The following is a 22,299-nucleotide window of genomic DNA, read 5'->3' on the forward strand; positions in this document are numbered from 1 at the left end:
AATCTAAGTAGCCACTTCCAGATCAACAGGAAACATTTTTGTGCTTTCAGCCTTCAGACTCCTCTTCCCTAAAGCTTTGCTTAGGTGCTCTTACTGAAACAGCTTTATGATCTCTTTTATATTCCCTGGAACACATGTGATCAGGTTATGTATCCCTTGTTTTATTGAAACTCCACATAGTTTTTTTTTTTTTTTTCCTTAGGAAATGACAACAAAATCCAGCTATAATTGTAGCACAAGACTGTCTTACAACTTTTCAGGAATACATTAGGAAAACACCCTGAAGTCTTAGAATAGTCAAGAAATGTTGCCAAAAGCCTGAAAATTTGGAAAATGTAACCTTCCTATAAAATTGGAAAAGACTCCATAGGGAGCAGAGAAGTGGCCATATTATTCATCAGTTCTGGTTGATAATGATCTATGGGACACAATGATATGTATCCCAGAGTCCTGAGAGAATTAGCTGATGTAGTTGCCAAGCCACTCTCCATGATATTTGAAAACTAATGGCAAAAGGGGAAGTCCCAGGTGACTGGAAAAGGGGAAGCATTGTATCCATCTTTAGAAAGGGCAGAAAGGAGGACCCTGGTAACTACTGACCTGTCAGCCTCACCTCTGTGCCTGGGAAGATCACAGATAGCAGATCCTCCTGGCACCTATGCTAAGCTAAGGTACATGGAGGACAGGGAGGTGATTCAAGACAGCCAGCACAGCTTCACCAAGGGCAAATCTGCCTGACCAACTCAATGGCCTTTTATTCTGGAGTAACTGCAACAGTGGACAAGGGAAAGATGTCATGTATTTGGACTTCTGAAAACCATTGACACAGTCCCCCACAACAACCTTCTCTCTAAATTGAAGAGAGATGGATTCAATGGGTGAACTCTTAGATGGATTAGAAAGCAGCTGGACGGTCCCATCCGGAGGGTAGTGGTCAACAGCTCAGAGTCCCGATGGACATCAGTGATGTGTGGTGTCCCTCAGGACTCATACTGGGACCAGCACTATTTAATATCTTAATTAATTAAGTAGATGAAGGAACTGAGTGCACCCCCATCAAATTTGCAGATGACACCAAGCTGAGCAGGGCAGTTTACACACCTCAAGGATTGGATAACATCCAGAAGGACTTGAACAAGCTCGAGAAATGGGCCCATGGGAATATTATGAGGATTAACATGACCAAGTGCAAGGTGCTGCACTTGGATCTGGGCAACCCCTGGTATCAATAAAGGCTGGGGAATGATCAGATGGAGAGCAACCCTGCTGAGAAGGATTTGGGGGTGCTGGTGGATGAGAGATCGGACATGACCCAACCATGTGTGCCCACTGCCAGAAAGCCAAGTGTGTTCTGGGCTGCACCAAAAGCATTGTGGCCATCAGGGCGAGGGAGGTGATTCTGCCCCTTTGCTCCAATCTGGTGAGACCCCACCTTGAACTCTGCATCCACCTCTGGGGTCCCCAGCACAGGAAAGACATGGACCTGTTGGAGCAAGTGCAAAGGAGGGCCACCAAGATGCTTAGAGGGAAGGAGCACCTCTCCTATGAAGAATGGTTGAGGGAATTAGGTTTCTTCAACCTGGAAAAGAGAAGACTTTGGAGTGACCTAATTGTGGTCTTCCAGTACCTGAAGGGAGCCTACAAGAAAGATGGAAAGAAATTATTTGTAAGGGCAAGAACAAGGGCAATGGCTTTAAACTGAAACTAAGTTTAGATTAGGAGTGTCCAGAGCAAATAGAAATACTTATTGTCCTGAGAATGGGATTTTATTGAATTTAACCAGCCTGTCTTACCCTTGTAGAGATGCAGTAGTTCAGACACTGACAGCTCCAGTTCCACCTGGAGTAGAGCAAGTAAACACCCATGAATTCTTCATCCCTCAGTTCTTACCTCAGTTTGGAAACTGAGCTCTTTCAGAAAAGAAGAACATCACCCTCGATTCTTGTAATAACGTTTTGCAACAGATCACACAGGAAGTGCTGTTTCCTATTTTCAGATATAGGGTTTAAGTTTGTGTTTGTTCACAAAGGAGAAGAAGACACAGTCAGACAAAACCAGCTTGATAAATCAGTGAGTAGCTAAATTTTTTTTCCTTATTTTTACATCTTAATATGTTTATATAGATATAGGTTCACTATATGGGGAACTATAGGTGCCTAATGACACTAGTAGTAGAGCTAATACTATCAGTAAAAACAATTGAGTCTTGTAACTGGTTTACAGTGTGGATAAGGCTAAATATGAGAGTAGAGAATTGAACTGGACAAGTGTTGCAGAAAATAATCTTTTTTTCTACCGAAACTTACTGGGTCTTGGTTTCAAAGTTGTACCAGGAAGTCAATAGCTTGCAAATTATTCTGCTAAGGATAGAAACTGATCAGACGTTAAATCCTGCACACTTAATCTAAACTCTCCGTGTCTAAGCCACATCTTGCCCTATCAGATGCAGATGGCAGATGTTCTTCATTAGTATCCTATCACATGTTTTCTCTGTATTATTCAAGCATTTAATCTGTTAAAGGAACTGTTTCACTACCATGTTTTAAAGGGATATGCTCTTTGGGACTGAGTCCTCTTTTTAATGGGATGTCTCTGAGCCACCACATTAGAAAGCCTGTACTCCATATCTCAGCTAAGGATATCGGTTTTATGCCCAGTCATGATTTGGCTTGCAATTTTTGCTAATGAGTTTTTACATGAATAAAAATAATCAGTACCACACTGGAATTGTACTACTTGCACACAAGGGAAGGTGAGCTCCTGTGAGAATTACACCGTCATTTGCCTGGAATGGCTGGTAGGGTCAGAGCAGTGGGCTTGAACCCCTTGTAGCAATAACAGGACATCACATGATCCTACGGCATAGTTTGGCAACCTCCACTCCAGACTATTAACTTTCTATTTTGTACTTGAGTTCTTTCCCAGAATGGTTGTGGCTACAACTGTTGTTTGAATTACTCTGAATTCAATGTTTTATCTGAGGCACTGTAAGCAAAGACACTGAAAAAAACCCCAAAAACCAAAAATCCAAAGCACAACAAAACACTCTGAACAGACATACTAGCACTGAACTTAGCCTACACAAGAGAAGAGCACACTTACACATATACTCATGATTTGGAGGAAGACATTTAATAACTGTCTCGAGTTTCTCTTTCTCAGAATGCTTATTTTCAGTACTTATGCTATTCTTTTACTGTACATTTGTTTGGGTAAGAACATTATGTTTAAACAGCATAAGAGCAGAGATAACTGGAGATTTCTTTGCTACAACACATCAATCTTTGAAGGTTTGTACCTACATAATTCAAGAGTCAAAACCAATTTTCTTTTCAAGGGCTATAGCTTCTGCAGAAGATGTTCCTTTCTGCATGAAATTGAATATTGGAAAAATGTTTAAAGATGAATTAAAAAAAAAAAAAGTCATAGAATCATGGAAACATAGAATCAACCAGGTTGGAAAAGACCTCAGAGATCATCAAGTCAAATGCAAATAAGTAATTTCCAGCAGAATTTTTAAGCCAGGTCAGTTTTCTAAAGTTCTTTGTGATTAACATTGCCTGTATACAAAGGAGAAGGAATTTTTTATACATAATATCAGAAAATATTTTTAATAGTTTGTGCTTGTTGGGAAGAGGAGGATCCGACTTCTAGCCCATGCAAATGCTCTGAGAGTTCCCATCAGGTCACAGACAGTAAACAAAACAATCACAGTACATGCTGTCTTTCTAGTCAGCATCAATGTGAATTGTGTAGGGCAGGAGCTCAGTTTTGGTAGTGGGAAGGTGAACTTGGTCTGACTGGGATGGACTTTCTTCACAGCAGCCCTTATGGTGATGTCTTTTAGATTTGTGATCACAGTTGGAACAAGGGACCCAAACTGACCAAAAGGATCACAGCAAAAAATAAGGGGAAGTTTTTCCAAAGTAGGCATTGCTCAGAGACTGGCTGGCCATCCATCTGCTTGTAAGTAGGTGACAAGCATTTGTCCTTGTATCATCTCTTGTGGTTTTTTTCAGTTTCGTTTTCTTATTCAACTGTTTTTATCTTAGCCTGCAAGTTTATCTTGCTTCAACAGTTCTGATTCTTTTCCCCATTGTGCTGTCAGAGGATGTGAGTGGGTGACTAGATAGGGGTTTGGCTGCCAGCCGGCGTCAACCCCCCACAGGACATAAGACTTGGACAGCAAAGGAGACAAATCTGTAGGGAATCAGTTAACTTTAGTTCTTCTGCTCCCACAATTATTTTCTGCTGGTGTTACAACTCAGAATAAGTTCCAAACTAGAAAGAAAAAAATTTAATGATTTTCTTTGTATACAAACACAAAGATTCAACAAGGCTAAATGGGTCGGGAGAGATTTATATTGAATACTAGGAAAGATTTCTTCACTGAAAGGCATATCAAGCATTGGAACAGGCTGCCCAGGGAAACAGCTGAGTCACCATCCCTGGAGATATTTCAAAGACGTGTAGATGTGGCACTTAGGTACATGGTGGACTTGGCACTGTTAGATTAATGGTTGGACTCAATAATATTAGAGGTCTTTTCTAAGCTAAATTATTCTATGATTCTACAATATTACAATTTATATGTGTCTATATATAAATGTTTACTTGTGCATATGCACATAGAGAAAATTGTTTTAACTCTGTGTAACCAATAAAATTTATTCAAGAAGGTTATTTGTATTATATTTATCCCCTGAGATAAAAATCCAGGTCAAGACTAAATCCTCTGGATCCTGAATGGTCTGTAATTACATATCAGGAAATAAGCCTTTGCTCAAACTGCTGAGTAGGCTGACATGAGCTTAGGACACTTTAGAAATTTGACATGCTTCAGCTCAGAATGACCCACCATGTAATTGAATTGTCTACCAAAAAACAGACCAGAGGCCTGTCTCTGTGTCACTCCAGCCATGGGTTGAGGTTCTTCAGTTACATTTAGTCTTGCAGAACTCAAGTGCAGAGAGAATGAGGTGGTGGTTTTGAGAGTGTGGTGTCTGTAAAAGACGCCTGCAATCACACAAGGTAGACCACACCAATGAAAAAAGTGCACTGAGGAAAGGAGTAAACACTGCTGTGGAACATGAGTGGTCAGGATTCACACAGCAAGCTGGGGCAGAGGCACTGCCTGATCTGTGTCAGGAGCAGTCTGTTGCCTTTGTCTAAGAACAGGCATCAAATTGACAGGAAGATGCTCATTTCAAAACCATTAACCTTCCATGGGCAGCCACCACTCTGCCACGAAGCACCTGATAAAAGCAGTCATGAAACAGCAAGAAAAAGTAGCCCTTTAACCAGACAGCGAGTAGCTCTATTTGAGTGGCTACCAAAGGCATTGATTTGACTTCCCCACTAAGAGACCAGGGAACGCATTTGGTCCCTCTGTCACTCATCTTCACAAAATCCTCTTCCCAGCTTCTCATGGGACACACAGGAATTCTTCCATGTTTTCCAGAGGTCTGTGAGAAGACAGTTCTCCTCAACGTTTCAGAGACCAAGTTACACAAAGCTAGCTATGCTTCTGCGCCTGTCTCACAATTCTACTTGGGACTTGGGAAAGGGGAAGGCTTTGGTGACTGGAGGGGCTCTCACTGTAAGAGAACTTACCTGAGGGCTTTCACAGCTCTGCTGCACACTCACCTCCCAGGCCCTGACTCCTCCTTGCAAGGGAAGCTCAGTCCCTCCAATATTTCCCAAACCAAAACTGAAGGGAAAGAGAGGTTGCAGAGCCTTTGCACTTCCTCAGTGTAACCCCACTGGAAACACTGACTAACAAAGGATGAAGAACAACATCACATGAAGAACTGTAGTGCACACACGTAGCGATGTCCACATCTGCCTTTTGCCTTTGTGCCTCCTCCAAGACACTCAGTCAAGTCTTAACTTTGCAGCTCCTGAGTAAACAGCTACTGAAACAAGGAATCAAAACTCCTTACATGCCCAAGCAGCACTGGGGAGGTATTTCAACTGACAGGAAGGTGCCACAACAGACACAGGTGTCAGAGGCCACCCTGACAGCAACTCTCATCTTTTGTACCACTTGCCAATGTGTTTGTCCCTCTGTTCTCTCTATAGGGCTGTGCATGATTTTCATTCCAGAGCGGCCTGAAACCAGCACGCTGCCATTGCCTACACTTGGCCCAGGCTCTCTAAGGGACACAGTGTTTTTACCATTTTAACTCAGATCAAACACTGCTGAGTTTCTGCTCTGCAACAGCCAGGACAGCAGGTATGTTTAGTGTTTTCCAGTGTTCTGATTCCCATAGGCATTAAGGCTCCTGGGTCACAAGCAACCTGAAAAAATGCTGTCAGCTGTTTTTCACCCATGTCACAGTGCCTTTGCAGGCATCATTTACACCTGGACAGTGCATGGTCCTCCTTGGGTGAGGGGTACTGGATGGACTGGTAACATGAGCAAGTGGCCAGGTCCTAAACAGATGCACAGCTGTGCTCTGTGTTCCAGATACTGTGCTTTCCTCTGACTGCCTTGCTGGCTTTCTACACTCCATCGGAAAGACACTAGGGAGCACAAAAGCCCCAAACTACCCACGATTCATCTTTCCTCTGCTTCTGGTTGAGTCAGGTTCTACTGAGAAGGAAAACAGCACTAGGCACACTGCATGTGGGAAGTGACACACAACATACTTCCAACATGAAGCAATGTAATTCCACAGATGTAGAGATGGGTTTCCTGGGAGCTCTGCAATTTCATTCTCTTTCACACCTTGTCAGAGTAATGTTTGTATCCTCACCAGCAAAACACATTCCAGATGAGAACACCAAAGTGTTTCATTCTCCTCACTGCCAAGATTGGAGATTCCTCTGGTTTACCATTCTTTTCTTCCTTTCCAGACCAAAACACCATGGGAAATGATACAACAGACTTCACGGATTTGGCATATACAACAGAATTTGACTATGGCGATTCGACGCCTTGTTCTGGAACTGAGGAAAAACACTTTGCAGCAAAACTTTTGCCACCACTTTATTCTTTAGTGGTGATATTTGGCCTGACAGGCAACATGCTTGTTATCCTTATCCTGGTAAAATACAAGAGGCTGAAGAGTATGACTGACATCTACCTGCTCAACTTGGCAATTTCCGATCTGCTGTTTGTATTTTCTCTCCCTTTTTGGGCTTATTACGCAGTTCACGACTGGATTTTTGGGGAGGCGCTGTGTCGAATTCTCTCAGGTGTTTACCTGCTTGGCTTCTACAGTGGCATCTTTTTCATAATCCTGTTGACCCTGGACAGGTACCTGGCCATAGTGCACGCAGTGTTTGCTTTAAAGGCCAGGACAGTTACCTATGGCATCCTCACCAGCACCATCACTTGGGCTGTTGCTGTTTCAGCTTCTGTTCCTGGCATGGTCTTTCAAAAAACTCAGAAGGAAGGTTTACATTATACTTGCAGTGCTCATTATCCAAGTGATTCCACAATAAATTGGAAGTACTCCTTTATTTTAAAGATGAACATTCTGGGACTTATTGTTCCAATGCTCATTATGATCTTCAGTTACTCACAAATACTTAAAATGTTATTGAGATCTAAGAATGAGAAAAAACAGAAGGCAGTCAGACTTATTTTTGTCATCATGATCTTTTACTTCATCTTCTGGACACCATTTCATATTTCTTCTTTTTTGCATACATTTCAAGGTTCACTTTTCACTCCAAGTTGTGATATCAAAGGCCAACTGGAGAAGGCAATCCAAGTGACAGAGACAATATCAATGATCCACTGCTGTATCAATCCTGTGATCTATGCGTTTGTTGGAGAAAAATTTAGGAAATATCTTCTTACCTTTTTCCGAAAGCATGTTGCAGCTCACCTTTGCAAAAAGTGTCCAAGTCTTTATCATGAAAAATTAGAAAGAGCCAGTTCCACGTTCACAGCATCCACTGCAGAGCATGACATCTCTACTGGACTGTAAAATTGCATCAGAACATTACTTAGTTAATGTTGCACCACTTGTTTTGCCCTAACGACTGCCTGACATTATTTAAGATCTTTATGTCAACCACTACTGAAAACTGTATGACCCTCAATTCTTGTGGTTAACTGTTCCCTGGGATTACAGCATTTTCTTTTGCTAAACTAAGAGAATCAATGAACCCTCCAGGAAATATTAATAGCATAGCTGTAGCACATCAAGATTTAAATGGGACCCAGAATAGTAGGCTCCTGTTTCTTTACAAAAATTCTATGCAGTGAGATTTATCAATATTGAAAAGAGTAAGGAGTAATAGGTCATCTCATAAGATCCACTTCTGTTACGTTAACATTGTAAGATAAACACTTGGAGGAAGCTTTGGGAATTGATCTAGCTGTTCAGTATTCAACATTAGTGAAGTACCTTTTGAAACTGTCTGTATTCTTTCTGCTACATGATCAGCCATTTGATAAGGAGAGGCTTTTGGTTTTCTTCGTTTTCCCCTCCTACCCCTCATTTTCCCCATGTGAATAAAAGGTGTTTAACTAAAAAGGAATTCAAGGATTAATATGAGTTATATATCAAGACAATATCTCTCCTGTGATGGGAGAGTTGACTGACCTCTATCTTACTGGGACCATTTAACCCAAGGGTTTATCAATTAGGTAATATTGTAGTCATTTTTGAACATGGTTAAGTTATAGTATTTTGATTTTAGTTTTTTAATTTTATGTCTACCCTATCACTGTTCTGTTACTGACATTTTCCAAGATCTGCAAGGCCAGAATGAAAATTAACTCAGCATTTGCTATGCAAGATTCTGTATGAACAAAATATCATGGAAATCTGAAGGATTTTGTGGAGACTATGAGCACAGTACTGAGAGGAGGCTTTCCTAGTTCTGGACAGATAAATCATGTGTGTGGAAAAGTTTATGCGGCTACACGCGACACAAGTGTGTCAGGTTAAGCTTCTGTATGAGAGAAACATGCTCTTCAGGCACACAGTAAGTCTGATGTTTGGGATACACTTCCAGGAAGACAGTAGCCTCGGAACTGCAAAAATAGCCAACTCCAGAGGAGTCATACTTGTTCTGTCTTCCCAGGAGATTGAAGACTCGAGACCTTTATGCTGTGTGTTGTCCTATGGCCATACACTTATTCCATTATTAGGAGTTTCCCTGTAAAAGAAAGTGGTATTCTAGGGATGTGGTGCTAACAACTAAGAGGAAGGAGGGGCATAGCACAGAGTTTCTTACTTCAAACTGTACGGAAGTGCAGGTGAGCACTCCTTATGCAAGTGAGCTCTCCTTCCCTGTTTCTCCCCATTTATTTCAAAGGGCACTGCTCGTGCATGTAAGGACTAGTTTATGGAAATCTGAAGGGCAGGTTCAACCAACCTCCAGCAAGGTAAGGGCACCAGAGGGGATTCCACACTACTTAACATCAGGCATCTGATGCAGATATCTAAATTACAGCACATCTCTTCAAGTTGCCAGTAGAGAATAAGAAGTGCCCAGGGCAGAAGTAGACATAGGATTTAAATAGTCTCAAGGGAAGATTACCTGTCCAGTTGTAGAAGGACCTGGAAATGTCAGCCTCTTAATTTAGGTATCACCTAAATTAATGCCTAAATTAAGGTATAGATTATGCCTTAATCTATGTGGTGCAAATACTCTTCCCCCTCTAGCCTTATAATGCCTAGGCATGTTTCTATTAGTTGTTATGTAGCTGTTATCTTATTAGCTGTTATTACCTGGCCACTACCTTATGTGGTTTATAGCCACAGATGGACTAAACAAAAGACCAAAATCTATCCTCACAGTAAACTTCCTTGCTTGGAAATAATATTTTTCTCTTATTTTGTACTTCTTACTGAAACAAAGTGAAAGCACCTTTTTAATATTAAAGAATAAATTAGTTTAGTGCGATACAAACCTTGCTGTAACTGTGATATTACTACTGCTGTGTTCTATTTTAAATCCTTATCTTTTTGGAATTAAGTTACTTCCTGTTTCCATGTTATTGCAGTGAAATTAATAAAATAAATAAAATAAAATAAAAATAGAAATAAAAATAAAGAAAAGCTGTGTCTGCGAAACTGTTTTTACTCTGTAGCCCATGTTCTCTACATGTAAGAAAAAGGTTCTGCTCTCAGAGTGGAGATGGAAAAAAGAGGCAGCCATGGGCTTCAACACTGGCAGTACCACACTTCAAACCAAGCAAGCATAGAACTGCCTGTCCAGTCCAGAAGCTACTTTAGATGACACACCTTTTATCCACCAGCAAGCTTGAGGAGAGTGAACTACGACAGCTTTGGGAAAAGTCTGGGGCCACAGATTTTAGACCAGAGAAATCTGGAGAAAGAAGGTTGTGTGTGCTATAAACAAGGAAAGAGAAGGAATAAAAGAGGGCAAGAAAAGATGTCCCTTTATTAACATTGGAATAAATACAGGATTCCCCATAGACTTTCTGCAGCCAATTTCAGATCTTCTTGCACTGTGTAGAGTGACCCCAGCCAAGCCATGTGCCTGATCTCCCAAGTTCTATGTGTAAGGGATTTAAATACTCCAAGTTCAGTATGAAAATATGCTGCTGCTTCACCATGTCATTCTCCCTACTTCATTGTGCCCATTCCTTTTTTCAGCCTATGATCCACACCTCCTCATATTCCTGCACACTGTTCTCATTTGTCCACCATGGGATAAGCCAAATTCTATACCCACTCCCTTTTTTTTTTTTTTTTCTGATTTTTTTTCTGATTTTGATTTCTGACCTTTTGAATTAAACGGAAACCAAATGGACAGAAGTAAAAGAGCCATTTGGACATAACTTTCGGGGTTGCTAATATAAGGTATGCACATTTACACACTATATCTAATCTTTGGCACACAAAAGTACTTTCTGGTTCCTGGGTCCTGGTGTTGTCCTGAATATGGGTTCTTTCATCTGGTGCACAAGAAGCCAGTTCACACACACAGAATTGAGGTATTTGCTTCTTTCATATCTGCACAGAGATGGGTGCTAGGTGGCGAATCCACAAAGCTAGCACACTTTCAGTATGACAGGTGCTCATTTTTATGCCCTTTGAATAATAAAAATTCGACATTTCTGAAATAGGTAACAACTTAAAGCTGTAGTCCTTGGCTCAGCATTCTCTCAACTCCATTTAAAGATACAGTGTACACTTACTCTACCCTGCATGCTCCGTGAAGAAGGGGTTTCTGTGAATAAGGGATGATCACAGACTATAGGTGGGTACTTAACTATGTTAATGACTAAGCACTAAGCTCAGGGAGACTTCTTTAGCAATAGTTTCATTTCCTTTGTAGTTTGATTTACAGTGTCCTCTTGCTCTTTTTTCTAGGGCCACAGCTCTTTGTTCCTGCAGCTTTGGTTATTCTGCTGTTTTCCGTAAGTTCTTTTATTTCTCCCGTACTATACTACAGTGAATTTTTAACCCTCTCAAGGTATTTGATTTCAATACCGGCACACACCTTGCCATTTTCCAGACTCCTTTCATCCTTTCTGTGACCTAGTACGCACTGGGAAGAAATCTGGTGTGTGATTTTCCTAACCTGCTCGATAAAAAGCCCAGGATTTACACGTGCAATGAGGAGCATTTTCAATGCACAGTTTTGATAGCCCCAAACACAACTTCTAGACCTAGAATTTATGTACTATAAATGTACTCTAAAAAAACAAAGTGTGAGAATTAAAGGCCTATGTAAAAATGAGATTCTGAGAGCTGAAAATTTGTGAAATGCACAACTGTGGCCCAAAAGTAAAATCTATTTTTCTGTGACAAGCCCTTATCTATAAAAAACAGGCAGCATACAGCAGAAGCCTGGATAAAATAGTAGAAGGGAGCAACATTCTCTTCCTCCTCACTGCATGAGGAAACACAGTTAGTTCAGTAAGAGAAAGTTGGAGAAAGCCAAAACAAAAATGATACCATGATAATGGAATTAATATGCACTGCAATGTACAATTATGTATGTGCAAGATTTACAAGAGAGAAACAAACACAGAACCTAAGAATAGTAGGGGCAAAAAAACCCTGTTGTCCTTCCTGCCAGTAAACAGCCATGTGAAGAAGTGTTAATTCAGATTAGAAATGCTTGTGCCTCGAAGAGTTTGTTGTTTGTAACCCAGCTTCCTTTACACCTTTGTGTAAAATGTTTTATTTGGGTTTTTTTCACTAGTCTCCATGATAGAAATCTTAGGGTGTGGTACATCATATCTTTTCCCCATTGTCCTCAGAAGAATACATCTTACAGACACTAAGACTGGGTGTGATTGCTACGGTGGCAGCAAAAGATTAGTCACCAAAAGCTGAGAGTCTGAAAGAAAAATCTGGTAAGTATTAATACCCTAAGCAATAAAGCAGTTTTGGCTGAATGTCTTTAATCAACCACTTCAAAACAAAGACACTTGTTACTCACAAAATAAAGTATATGCCAATACAAACCTAATTTGGACATATTGAATATTCTGCTGTAAATAGAACAAGTAACAGCTCAGTCTATGTTCTCTTGCCTTCATTAGACCTCTTCTCCAGATGAAAAGGATTAATATGCTTTGCTGTAGTTATAGACTTTTGATAAGTGTTGTGCACTGTCATATCATGTTTACCTAAGAAAAGTATTTGTCATTCTGTCCCAGGACTCTTTTTTTCCCCAAGTCTTTTTTCTTCAGGTGGTGCAAGTTTGCAATAAATTGAATGGAAACTGTTAGTTGCATTTTCAGGTTTCTGTACCCATAAATCTACTTGATGACATTTGTGTGTCACAAAATGTCACACTGGTACATCAACTTTTGGTATGTGTTCCTAGCAGACATTTCAGTACTGGTGGAGACCTCACACAAATGACAATATCTCCTTGTGGGAGTGCCATACCACTTACATACCAGATAGTTCAGTGTGATGGACTGATTACTGTGAAGATGCATCATATTATCAGTCACTAGATAGAAGAGATTGACAAATGTAGTTTGATTTGACAGTGTACATGACTGCACACTTGTTGAGTACACCAACTTGAGCCCCACTGGTGAGGAATGAAACTCACTTCCATTTCCAGGAATGTTTTTATGGAGGGAATGAGTGGCACACCAGTAAACATAACTCCTACTAATCTCTGAATGTAAAACCTTCATAGGTAAAATTTGAAGCTATATCACTGACTTATTGCTTTTATAACTGAACAATAGCTTCAATTTTTTAGTAAAATTATGAGGTTCACTTGTAGGTAAAGATTCTTAAAATCCATTGGAGCTCACGACAAGCAGCACTGAACTTTTTGAAGAGATGCTGGGCAAGGGATTGAGAAAAGCTGAAAAAGTCTGACTTGTAACAACACACGTGCTGCTTGCATTGTCCCTACCTCAGTGTTCACACACACTAGATAGAAGCAATCTGAAGGCAGCAGGGAAGAGGAGGTGAGAGACAATATTGAGATAGCCAGTGCCAGGTTGGTGTGATGGAGCTTCAGACTGGATGGAAGACCAGCTCTTGCAGGGGCCCCTGGAGAGAGGCTGAAGGGAGAAGGAGAGCAGAGAAAGAAGGATCTTATCCTAAGAGCACTGATGAAAAGCTCGCCACCAGCACTCCAGTGCCCCATAAACAGCACAAGGGGTCTGTGCTCACCTACAGCCACATGTAAGACCTGATCAAACCTGGTTTCCCTGGAGCTCTACTTGTCAGAAGCTGCTGTAGAGCTAATTGTGCCTATCTTACAGGTGCTGATAATAAAGTCACAGCTTGCTGCCAGAGTGAGCTCATATTTGGGCTGCCAGGTGTCCCAGCAATGCATGCTCACTCTGGGGTGTCTCTCATTGGGCTGTAAGACCCAGCTGGTGAGCAGACCAAGAGCATTCCCTTTATTCAGCTGCTATAACAATGAGTGACAGAGGCCCTCTGTTGGTGTGCAATACCTTGAATCAGTAAATAAAATGTCCTGCTACACTTGCTGACCATACTGAGCCATGAGAACAAAAAGCTAGAATCAATAAAATCAGATTAATAAAGCCAATGAATCTGTGGAAACAAGGGACTATTTCTGAAGACCAGACTAACACAGGCCTTAGTTTTAAGTTGTTGTTGTTAGTTCAGATGATGGGGTCAAGTTTTGTGGGAGCATGTCTCAGAACCAGCAACCGGTTTGAGACTGTTTCTGCTGTTCCTATAGAGTGAAATTGGGAAAGGTTTTAGAATCTCCAGTGGGTTCAGTAGCATGTAACAAGCAACAGACAATGAAGCAGGCTTCATAAAGAAATACTTAAAATGTCTGTTAATTTTAGTACCTAATGTGTGGTTTCTTTAATGTCCAAGAAGGGTCTAAAAATCTGCTCATGGTGCAGCTTCAATTTAACTCTGAATATCACTGGAATCAGCCACAAGGAAACAAATTGACAAGAAATCAGATTTTATTAGGCTTTTTTGAAACTTAATTCCAAAAAGTAAGCAACAGTGCTGTTTTAAAAGGTCAGGCTCACTATATAGACTGAGTCAAAATCTTATGAGAGGAATTAAAATAAAAAACATAGTCCAGAAGGTCAGGTTGAAGAAAAATAGAATCAGTCAAATTTCTCAAAATATAAGGACTGCAGCTCAGACCAAGACAAATAAAGTGCAGGTAATTCTGAATAGAAGCATGAACTTTATCCAAAAGCTCCACTTCTTGTTAAGGGACAGAAAAACATAAGAGAAATTTAATGATTGAAAAATGTAAAGGGATGAACCTCATGCAAACTGCTTTTGATCAAAGAGATTAGCTATAAGAAAAAGATAAAGTAACGATATAAACCCCTTTTTCTAGAATTACAGCTGTGGGTTGTGAAACTTTGAGTTCAGTTCCTTGGAGGATCCTCTACAATTTCAACATCTCTGCACATCTTGTAGAGCTAGAAGAGTAACGTCTGATGACCCATTTTTAGAAAAAAGAGAACCAGAGAACTGCTCCTTCATTTTTTTAAAACAAAAACACACTTTTTTTTTCTTTGCTAGTTTTCAAACTGGCACATCCTTCTTCATGCAGGAAGAGGTGTTTTTGACCTTCGTCTTGTGACTGACAAATCAGTTTAGCATTACTCCTGTTGTAATATAACAAGACATCACTTGCTCTATAGATATATGGTAAGTAATTTTTGCCTCTTCTTTTCTTTTCTTCTCTTTTCTTTTTCTTTTCTTTTTCTTTTTTTTTTTTTTTCTTTTTTTTTTTTTTTTTTTAACTTTTAGTAGCTGTTTAGGTAGTTTGAAGCCTGAAGTGAAAAATACTAGTAGATCTTGCCAGTGTATTCATCTTTAACAATTACCCTGGGGAAATGTATAGGATATGTTAAATGGAATACACTATTTTTAAAAGGCAAAATCATTGGAAGACTTGAGCAGAGGAACCAGGTAAGCCAAGAAATAAATATGTAGAGATTGAGCTGAGTAAGAAATATAATGGAGTGTGCCTCTCTGATTTTTTCCCTGAAAATGATGTGCAATGTTGGAAATACAGATTTTAAAACTGTTACTGCAAGATAAACCATCTTATTTGAGTCAAGCGTACTTATTTTTCTCCTAGGATGACTACATAAAATCCAATGATGTATTTTAGACACTCTGACTCACGGATCCTGTTTACATGCAGCATATCTTAGCATTTTACCTCCATTTGCTATAGCTTTATAATTATTATCATTTTATAGCACTATGCAAGTGAACTGAAACTCACTTTAATAAAATCTTTACCTCTTTTAAAACAGAAACCTTTGACCTGAAACTCAGCACAAAACAGTGACATGACTTTGCTCATCTTTTCTATGGCAAACCTTTCTCTTGAAACCTGCATGTCTGCTAGTCTCAAGCAGAGCAACAGAGACTAGCAGATTCATACAGCTGATTGTAGGGTTCTAGAAATATTGCATTTATTTAAACTGTATTCAAAATAATGTAGACCTCTTTTTGAAATCTCTTCGGAGATTTTCATGGACTATATTTTGGGAGTTTTTTTAATGGTCAGGAAACCATAAGCCCAGTCAGATCCCCCTAGTTAGATAAACAACCTGAAGCATTCTAGCCAGCGGCCCACACTGTTTCCTAAACCATCAAGATTATAGAATAAAGCACAAACCCAGTTACAGTTCCTTTTTCTGGTTTCCAAATTAGTATCTGTAGTTTCCATTGTCAGCGTGTGCTCGATACTACACACAATCCAGAGTAGTAAGTACTTTTGCAGAGAGGCTTCTAAAGCAAAGGCTAAACTAGAGGAATGGGGCTCAGGTAGCAGAAGGAACCTCTCAAAGGGGAGACCACGATTTAAGCATGCAAAGACGTTCGTAAAGGAAGAGATAAATTGCAGAGAAGATGTGATTGTCATTCCAATAAGGTCAATGAAAAGGAGGGGATGGCACTAAGAAAGCAGTTAGCAGGAAGAAGGGGCTGTTGCAAAAATAATTATCACAGTACTATCAAGGCAGCATTTTGCAATGATATTTGCATGAAACCTATCAATCACATACTCATAAAATCCCACTCTGGGTTTGTGACTAAGGTGTTTTTCATACCCATTTTTATCCAGGAACATCCTGCAGGTGCAAAATGAGCAAGATGGGAAGTGCTGAGTCTGGCACTGTGTAGCAGCCAGTCCCTTACCCCGTAATCCCAGTAGACACTATGGCTGACTGGCACATAGTAAATGAGAATATTTAGCATCATGCAGTACCAAGTACATACTGTCAGGGCATGGAACATGGATCTAGCAGGTCTAGCTGAAGAGAATATTAAATATTTACATGCTGCTCAAGCCTCATGATGTTTTGAAATAAAGAAGTCAGTGTTTTGGACCAAATAGTGTTTTATAAAGGTGACTTCTTTTTTTTTTTTTTTTTTTTTTTTTTTTTTTAAGTGTTGCTGAAAGCACTTAAGAAATATAAGCTCTTGGATACTTTAAAAATCAACTTATTTACTGGCAACAGACTGGAGCCACAGCCACTTCCTTTACCAACAAAACCATTATCTCTGTATTGTAATGTAGTTAGTATGACTGTGGAAAAAAACTGTTTCACAGAGATTGCCAGAGTTTTCTGAAAGATGGTCTTTGTGGAGTTTAACAAAACTTATTTTCTCCAAGTTGATTGTAGGCAAAGCTGAGACCTAAACTGTTACAACTTACTGATTTTATCTTATTCCTTGTTCTCCAGAAGAAAACTTTACATCACACTCAACATGCCAAAGTACTGTCTAAATATGAATGTCCTCATTCTTATTACTGTTAGGGGCAGAGTTAACAACCAGACTCAAGAGGAACTTCGGGAAGGAGGTTTGCAAAAACAACATTTTTTTTTGTTTACAAGATGTAGATTTTGCTCCAATAAAGCTTCCTCTTTTGGGGCAGATTCATATCTGCACTTTACAGCATCAGGAGCTGGCAGCAGAACCTCATTTGTAAAATCACAGGGAAGTGAACAAAGACCCATCAAAGAGCACCTTCTCTAAGACATCAGCTTAGGTTTAGCTAAATTAACCACTTTGACACGGATTTAGGACATTAGCACGCTAAGCAATCAGTTTTCACAGCAGAAAATAGTCCTTTGTCCTGAACGGTTTTATCGACAGACACAAAGAGATGCTTTGTGGATTTCACAGGCTCTAAGTCAGAACAGAATACCATCAGCTTCTACCAAAAAGCAGACCAGAGGCCTATCTCTGTGTCACTCCAGCCACGGGCTGAGTTTCTTCAGTTACATTTAGTCTTGCAGAACTCAAGTGCAGAGAGAATGAGGTGGTGGTTTTGAGAGTGTGGTGTCTGTAAAAGACGCCTGCAATCACACAAGGTAGACCACACCACTGAAAAAAGTGCATTGAGGAAAAGAGCAAACACTGCTGTGGAACATGAGTGGTCAGGATTCACACAGCAAGCTGGGGCAGAGGCACTGCCTGATCTTCTGTGTCAGGAGCAGTCTGTTGCCTTTGTCTAAGAACAGGCATCAAATTGACAGGAAGATGCTCATTTCAAAACCATCAACCTGCTATGAGCAGCCACCACTCTGCCACGAAGCACCTGATAAAATCAGTCATGATGGTATAGCAAGAAAGTGCAGCCCTTTAACTAGACAGCGAGTAACTCTATTTGAGTGGCTACCAAAGGCATTGATTTGGCTTCCCCACTAAGAGACCAGGGAACGCATTTGGCCCCTCTGACCCTCGTCTTCACAAAATCCTCTTCCCAGCTTCTCACGGGACACACAGGAATTCTTCCATGTTTTCCAGAGGTCTATGAGAAGACAGTTCTCCTCAACGTTTCAGAGACCAAGTTACACAAAGCTAGCTATGCTTCTGCACCTGGCTCACAGTTCTGCTTGGGATTCGGGAAAAGGGGAGGCTCTGGAGACTGGAGAGGCTTCTATCAAACTCACAAGCCTTTGTTCCCACTGTAACAAAACTTCCCGAGGGCTTTCACAGCTCTGCTGCACACTCATCTCCCAGGCCCTGGCTCCTTCTTGCAAGGGAAGCTCAGCCCCTACAACAGTCCTCAAACCAAAAGTAGCCACGGCTCTGAATATATTCATCTTTCCTCTGCTTCTGGTTGAGTCAGGTAGCTGATAGGCTCTACTGAGAAGGAAAACAGCAGTAGGCAGACTGCATGTGGGAAGTGACACACAACATACTTCCAGCATGAAGCAATGTAATTCCACAGATGTAGAGATGGGTTTCCTGGGAGCTCTGCAATTTCATTCTCTTTCACACCTTGTCAGAGTAATGTTTGTATCCTCACCAGCAAAATATATTCCAGATGAGGATATCAAAATGTTTCACTCTCCTCACTGCCAAGATTGGAGATTCCTCTGGTTTACTGTCCTTTTCTTCCTTTCCAGAACAAAACACCATGGGAAACGATACAACAGATTTCATTGACTTGGCATATACAACAGAATTCGACTACAGTGATTCGACACCTTGTCCTGGAACTGAGGAAAAACACTTTGCAGCAAAACTTTTGCCACCACTTTATTCTTTAGTGGTGATATTTGGCCTGACAGGCAACATGCTTGTTATCCTTATCCTGGTAAAATACAAGAGGCTGAAGAGTATGACTGACATCTACCTGCTCAACTTGGCAATTTCCGATCTGCTGTTTGTATTTTCTCTCCCTTTTTGGGCTTATTACGCAGTTCACGACTGGATTTTTGGGGAGGCGCTGTGTCGAATTCTCTCAGGTGTTTACCTCCTTGGCTTCTACAGTGGCATCTTTTTCATAATCCTGTTGACCCTGGACAGGTACCTGGCCATAGTGCATGCAGTGTTTGCTTTAAAGGCCAGGACAGTTACCTACGGCATCCTCACCAGCACCATCACTTGGGTTGTTGCTGTTTCAGCTTCTGTTCCTGGGATAATATTTCACAAAACTCAAAAGGAAAGCTCAGGCTACACTTGCAGTGCTCATTATCCACCAGAGCAGAGAGATGTGTGGAAGCAATTCCTCACCTTAAAGATGAACATCCTGGGACTTCTTATTCCCATGTTAATTATGATTTGCAGCTACACACAAATTATAAAGACATTACTGCAATGTAGGAATGAGAAGAAGCATAAAGCAGTCAGGCTTATTTTCATTATCATGATTATCTACTTTTTTTTCTGGGCACCATACAACATTTGCATTCTCCTGCGTGACTTTCAAGGTGCATTTTCCATCACTACTTGTGAAGGCAATGGTCAACTGCACAAAGCAATCCAAGTGACAGAAACAATCTCGATGATCCACTGTTGTATCAACCCTGTGATTTATGCCTTTGCTGGAGAAAAATTTAGGAAGTATCTTCGCAGCTTTTTCCGAAAGCAGATTGCATCCTACTTCTCTAAATACTGTCCTGTTTTCTATGCTGACACAGCTGAGAGAGCTAGCTCCACCTACACACAGTCTACTGGAGAACAAGAGGTTTCCGCTGCATTGTAAATTGTGCCTAGTGAAAGAGTGGAATTGACTCTTGTGAAATCAAGTCTGTCCAGAAAACCTGAAGAATCTATCCTGGATATTGGCTCTAAGGCAGCTGAAAAAACAATCAAAGAATACATGCTTATCAAAGCTTGCAGTTGATCATAGATTTGGGTATTTGTAAATAAATGAAGAGGATGTATTAACTTAGCTACGTAGGTGTGCTAATGTGGGATTATGTAGGGAAAAAAGTGTTCTCTTTGTGAAGGTAAAAGTATAGTTTCATACTATAGAGCCCAAAACCACACAAAGGTTGAGGGTCTGAGCTAGCAGTCTCATAAACTGATTTTTTGAAGTGGACTAGAAGTTAGAAATTTACACTGGTTCTTTGGAAACATCTCTTGACTGTATGTTACACAAGATACTTCACCCATTTCAATTCAGTCTGAGTCACATTTTTTACTAGTTGTGTATCTCTGTAAACAATGCTAAATTACTGAGGTCTTGATACAGAATCTTTATGAGTAGTATGGAAAATCTCATACACTTAGAACAGATTTTGATATTTCAAGGTGTATTTTCCTTTCTGTATGGTTGAGTACTAACCTCAGATCTTTCTCATAATAGTTGTAACTAGTAGGGATTGATTACTGAGTGACTTTGATATGTCATAAGGCTCTCTTTTAATCATCTGCTGGTTTATATGCTATTCACACTAAGAAAGCTAACATAATGTCCTATCATTGATCAGAAAATCAGTGTGGTAACCATATTTTAAAAATAAAGTATTGCATGTGGAGCTTTAACCAGGTTAGATCAAACAAGAACAACGAGTCAGAAGGATTATAGCTTTTCAGTGCAGTGATTTTGCTTACCATTTTTCTAGCCTACATAAGAGAAAAACTTCAAAATAAGAAATGAATGTAGTCGCAATATCTGCAAAACCACAACAGCATTAGAGATGTGAAAATGATTTCTGAACACGGTTGACACTGATGTTTTTTGAGAGATAAGTATATGTTATAAAGGTTATCAAAACATCTAAATAAGTAAAAATATTCCCTGTTCTACAGATTCAAAGGCATAACGAATCTCTTTTTGTTTTAGAAGCAAGTATCATTTGAGAGCTATGGCAATGTTTTTTTCCTGCCATTTAGGTGTTTTATGGAGCATAAAAGCTTCCATAATTCATGGTTAAATATGACTGATTGTAAAGCTTAGAACCTGTAAAGAATGCGAACACATTAAAAACATAAAATAAATATGAGGCTATTCAAGTGCTTAAGAACATACCATAATCATGCTATTAATTGATTTTGGTCAAGTTCTCCTTTCTAGCATTTCTTATATCTTCCCTATGACATATGGTATTGGAGAGGTTTGGAGATAGGAAACTAAGAATGAATGTTTTGTTTGTTGTTCTTATCCAGATTTCTGATTCCCAACTTCTCTAAACCACTTTTTAAATAATTTCAGCACCACATTTCAGCAAATGAAATCAAACCAGATTTCAGCAGTAAACTGTGATCCACATTCAAGGACATAAGTGAAAACACAGTATTTGGTAGCTCTGCTGGCACATTCAGTTAAGGACTTTGTTAATAACTGTTATTATATTTTGTATTATACAATTCATTAAAGTTGGTTAACTTCTGTGTGTTTGACTTTTTGATCCTTTTACCACCACCACCACCACTACCAACCCTGTCCTTTCTCCTTGCTTTTTAGAATAGCCCAGAAGACTGAAAAAGGAAGATAAATTCTTATACATAACACTAAAAGAGCGAGGAGGACAAATTCAGAGTTTTACAAGTGGACTAAGAACCAGCATCATCAAATACCACAGGAACATCTTATCACTATTAATCTAATAAGAAGTATGTTATTTTGGTTGTCATTATATTCGGGTTTGTTTACCTCTGTTTTGCAGATGGGAAAAGCATGATCTCACAGTATTCACACCAGTCCTAGGTGACTGATATTAAGTGTTTTAAAAGAAATAAGCATACAGAAAAATTTTAATGTGCTTAGTGATGGAAAGGCTAACATCTAACAATTACAGCGTACTTGTGCACACGTTTCCCTTCAGTTCATAAGATTACAGTGCCACCATGCGGCCTCACTGTAAGGTTTCAGTTTAACAAACATGCACTACCCCATCAGCGCTGTTGGTGCTTTCCCCTTTGGAAGCATTTTTTACAAGGAATTTCTTCACAGAAGGGGTGATTAGACACTGGAATGCACTGCCCAGGGAGGTGGTGGAGTCATTGCCCCTGGAGGTGTTTAAGGAAAGACTGGATGTGGCACTTAGTCCATGGTCTAGTTGATGCGGTAGTGTTCAGTCGTAGGTTGGACACGATGATCTTGGAGGCCTTTTCCAACCTAAATGATTCTGTGATTCTGTGATTTGTTTTCTTAAGAAGATCTTCTAAT

General features: G+C 40.0%; 1 protein-coding gene across 5 annotated transcripts; it reads left to right on the top strand.

Annotated features, from left to right (window-relative positions):
- Positions 1 to 2,034: 2,034 nt before the first annotated feature.
- Positions 2,035 to 21,495, top strand: LOC126643680 (C-C chemokine receptor type 5-like). Of its 5 annotated transcripts, none has more exons than XM_050322240.1 (5): positions 2,035 to 2,070; positions 3,848 to 3,966; positions 6,082 to 6,235; positions 6,859 to 7,312; positions 19,260 to 21,495. In XM_050322240.1, exons 4-5 carry the CDS (start codon positions 6,870 to 6,872, stop codon positions 19,885 to 19,887), a joined length of 1,071 nt encoding a protein of 356 aa, XP_050178197.1. In that variant the 5' UTR covers positions 2,035 to 2,070; positions 3,848 to 3,966; positions 6,082 to 6,235; positions 6,859 to 6,869; the 3' UTR covers positions 19,888 to 21,495. The 5 variants fall into 5 exon arrangements, with proteins under 5 accessions (XP_050178197.1, XP_050178215.1, XP_050178180.1 ...); XM_050322258.1 differs by having other exon boundaries at positions 6,859 to 7,261; positions 19,209 to 21,495; XM_050322223.1 differs by lacking the exon at positions 19,260 to 21,495 and having other exon boundaries at positions 6,859 to 9,962.
- The last annotated feature ends 804 nt before the right edge of the window (positions 21,496 to 22,299 follow it).

This window comes from Myiozetetes cayanensis, unplaced genomic scaffold, assembly GCF_022539395.1.
Source record: "Myiozetetes cayanensis isolate MyiCay16 unplaced genomic scaffold, myiCay2020 scf1, whole genome shotgun sequence".
In the NCBI taxonomy this organism is placed as follows: domain Eukaryota; kingdom Metazoa; phylum Chordata; class Aves; order Passeriformes; family Tyrannidae; genus Myiozetetes; species Myiozetetes cayanensis.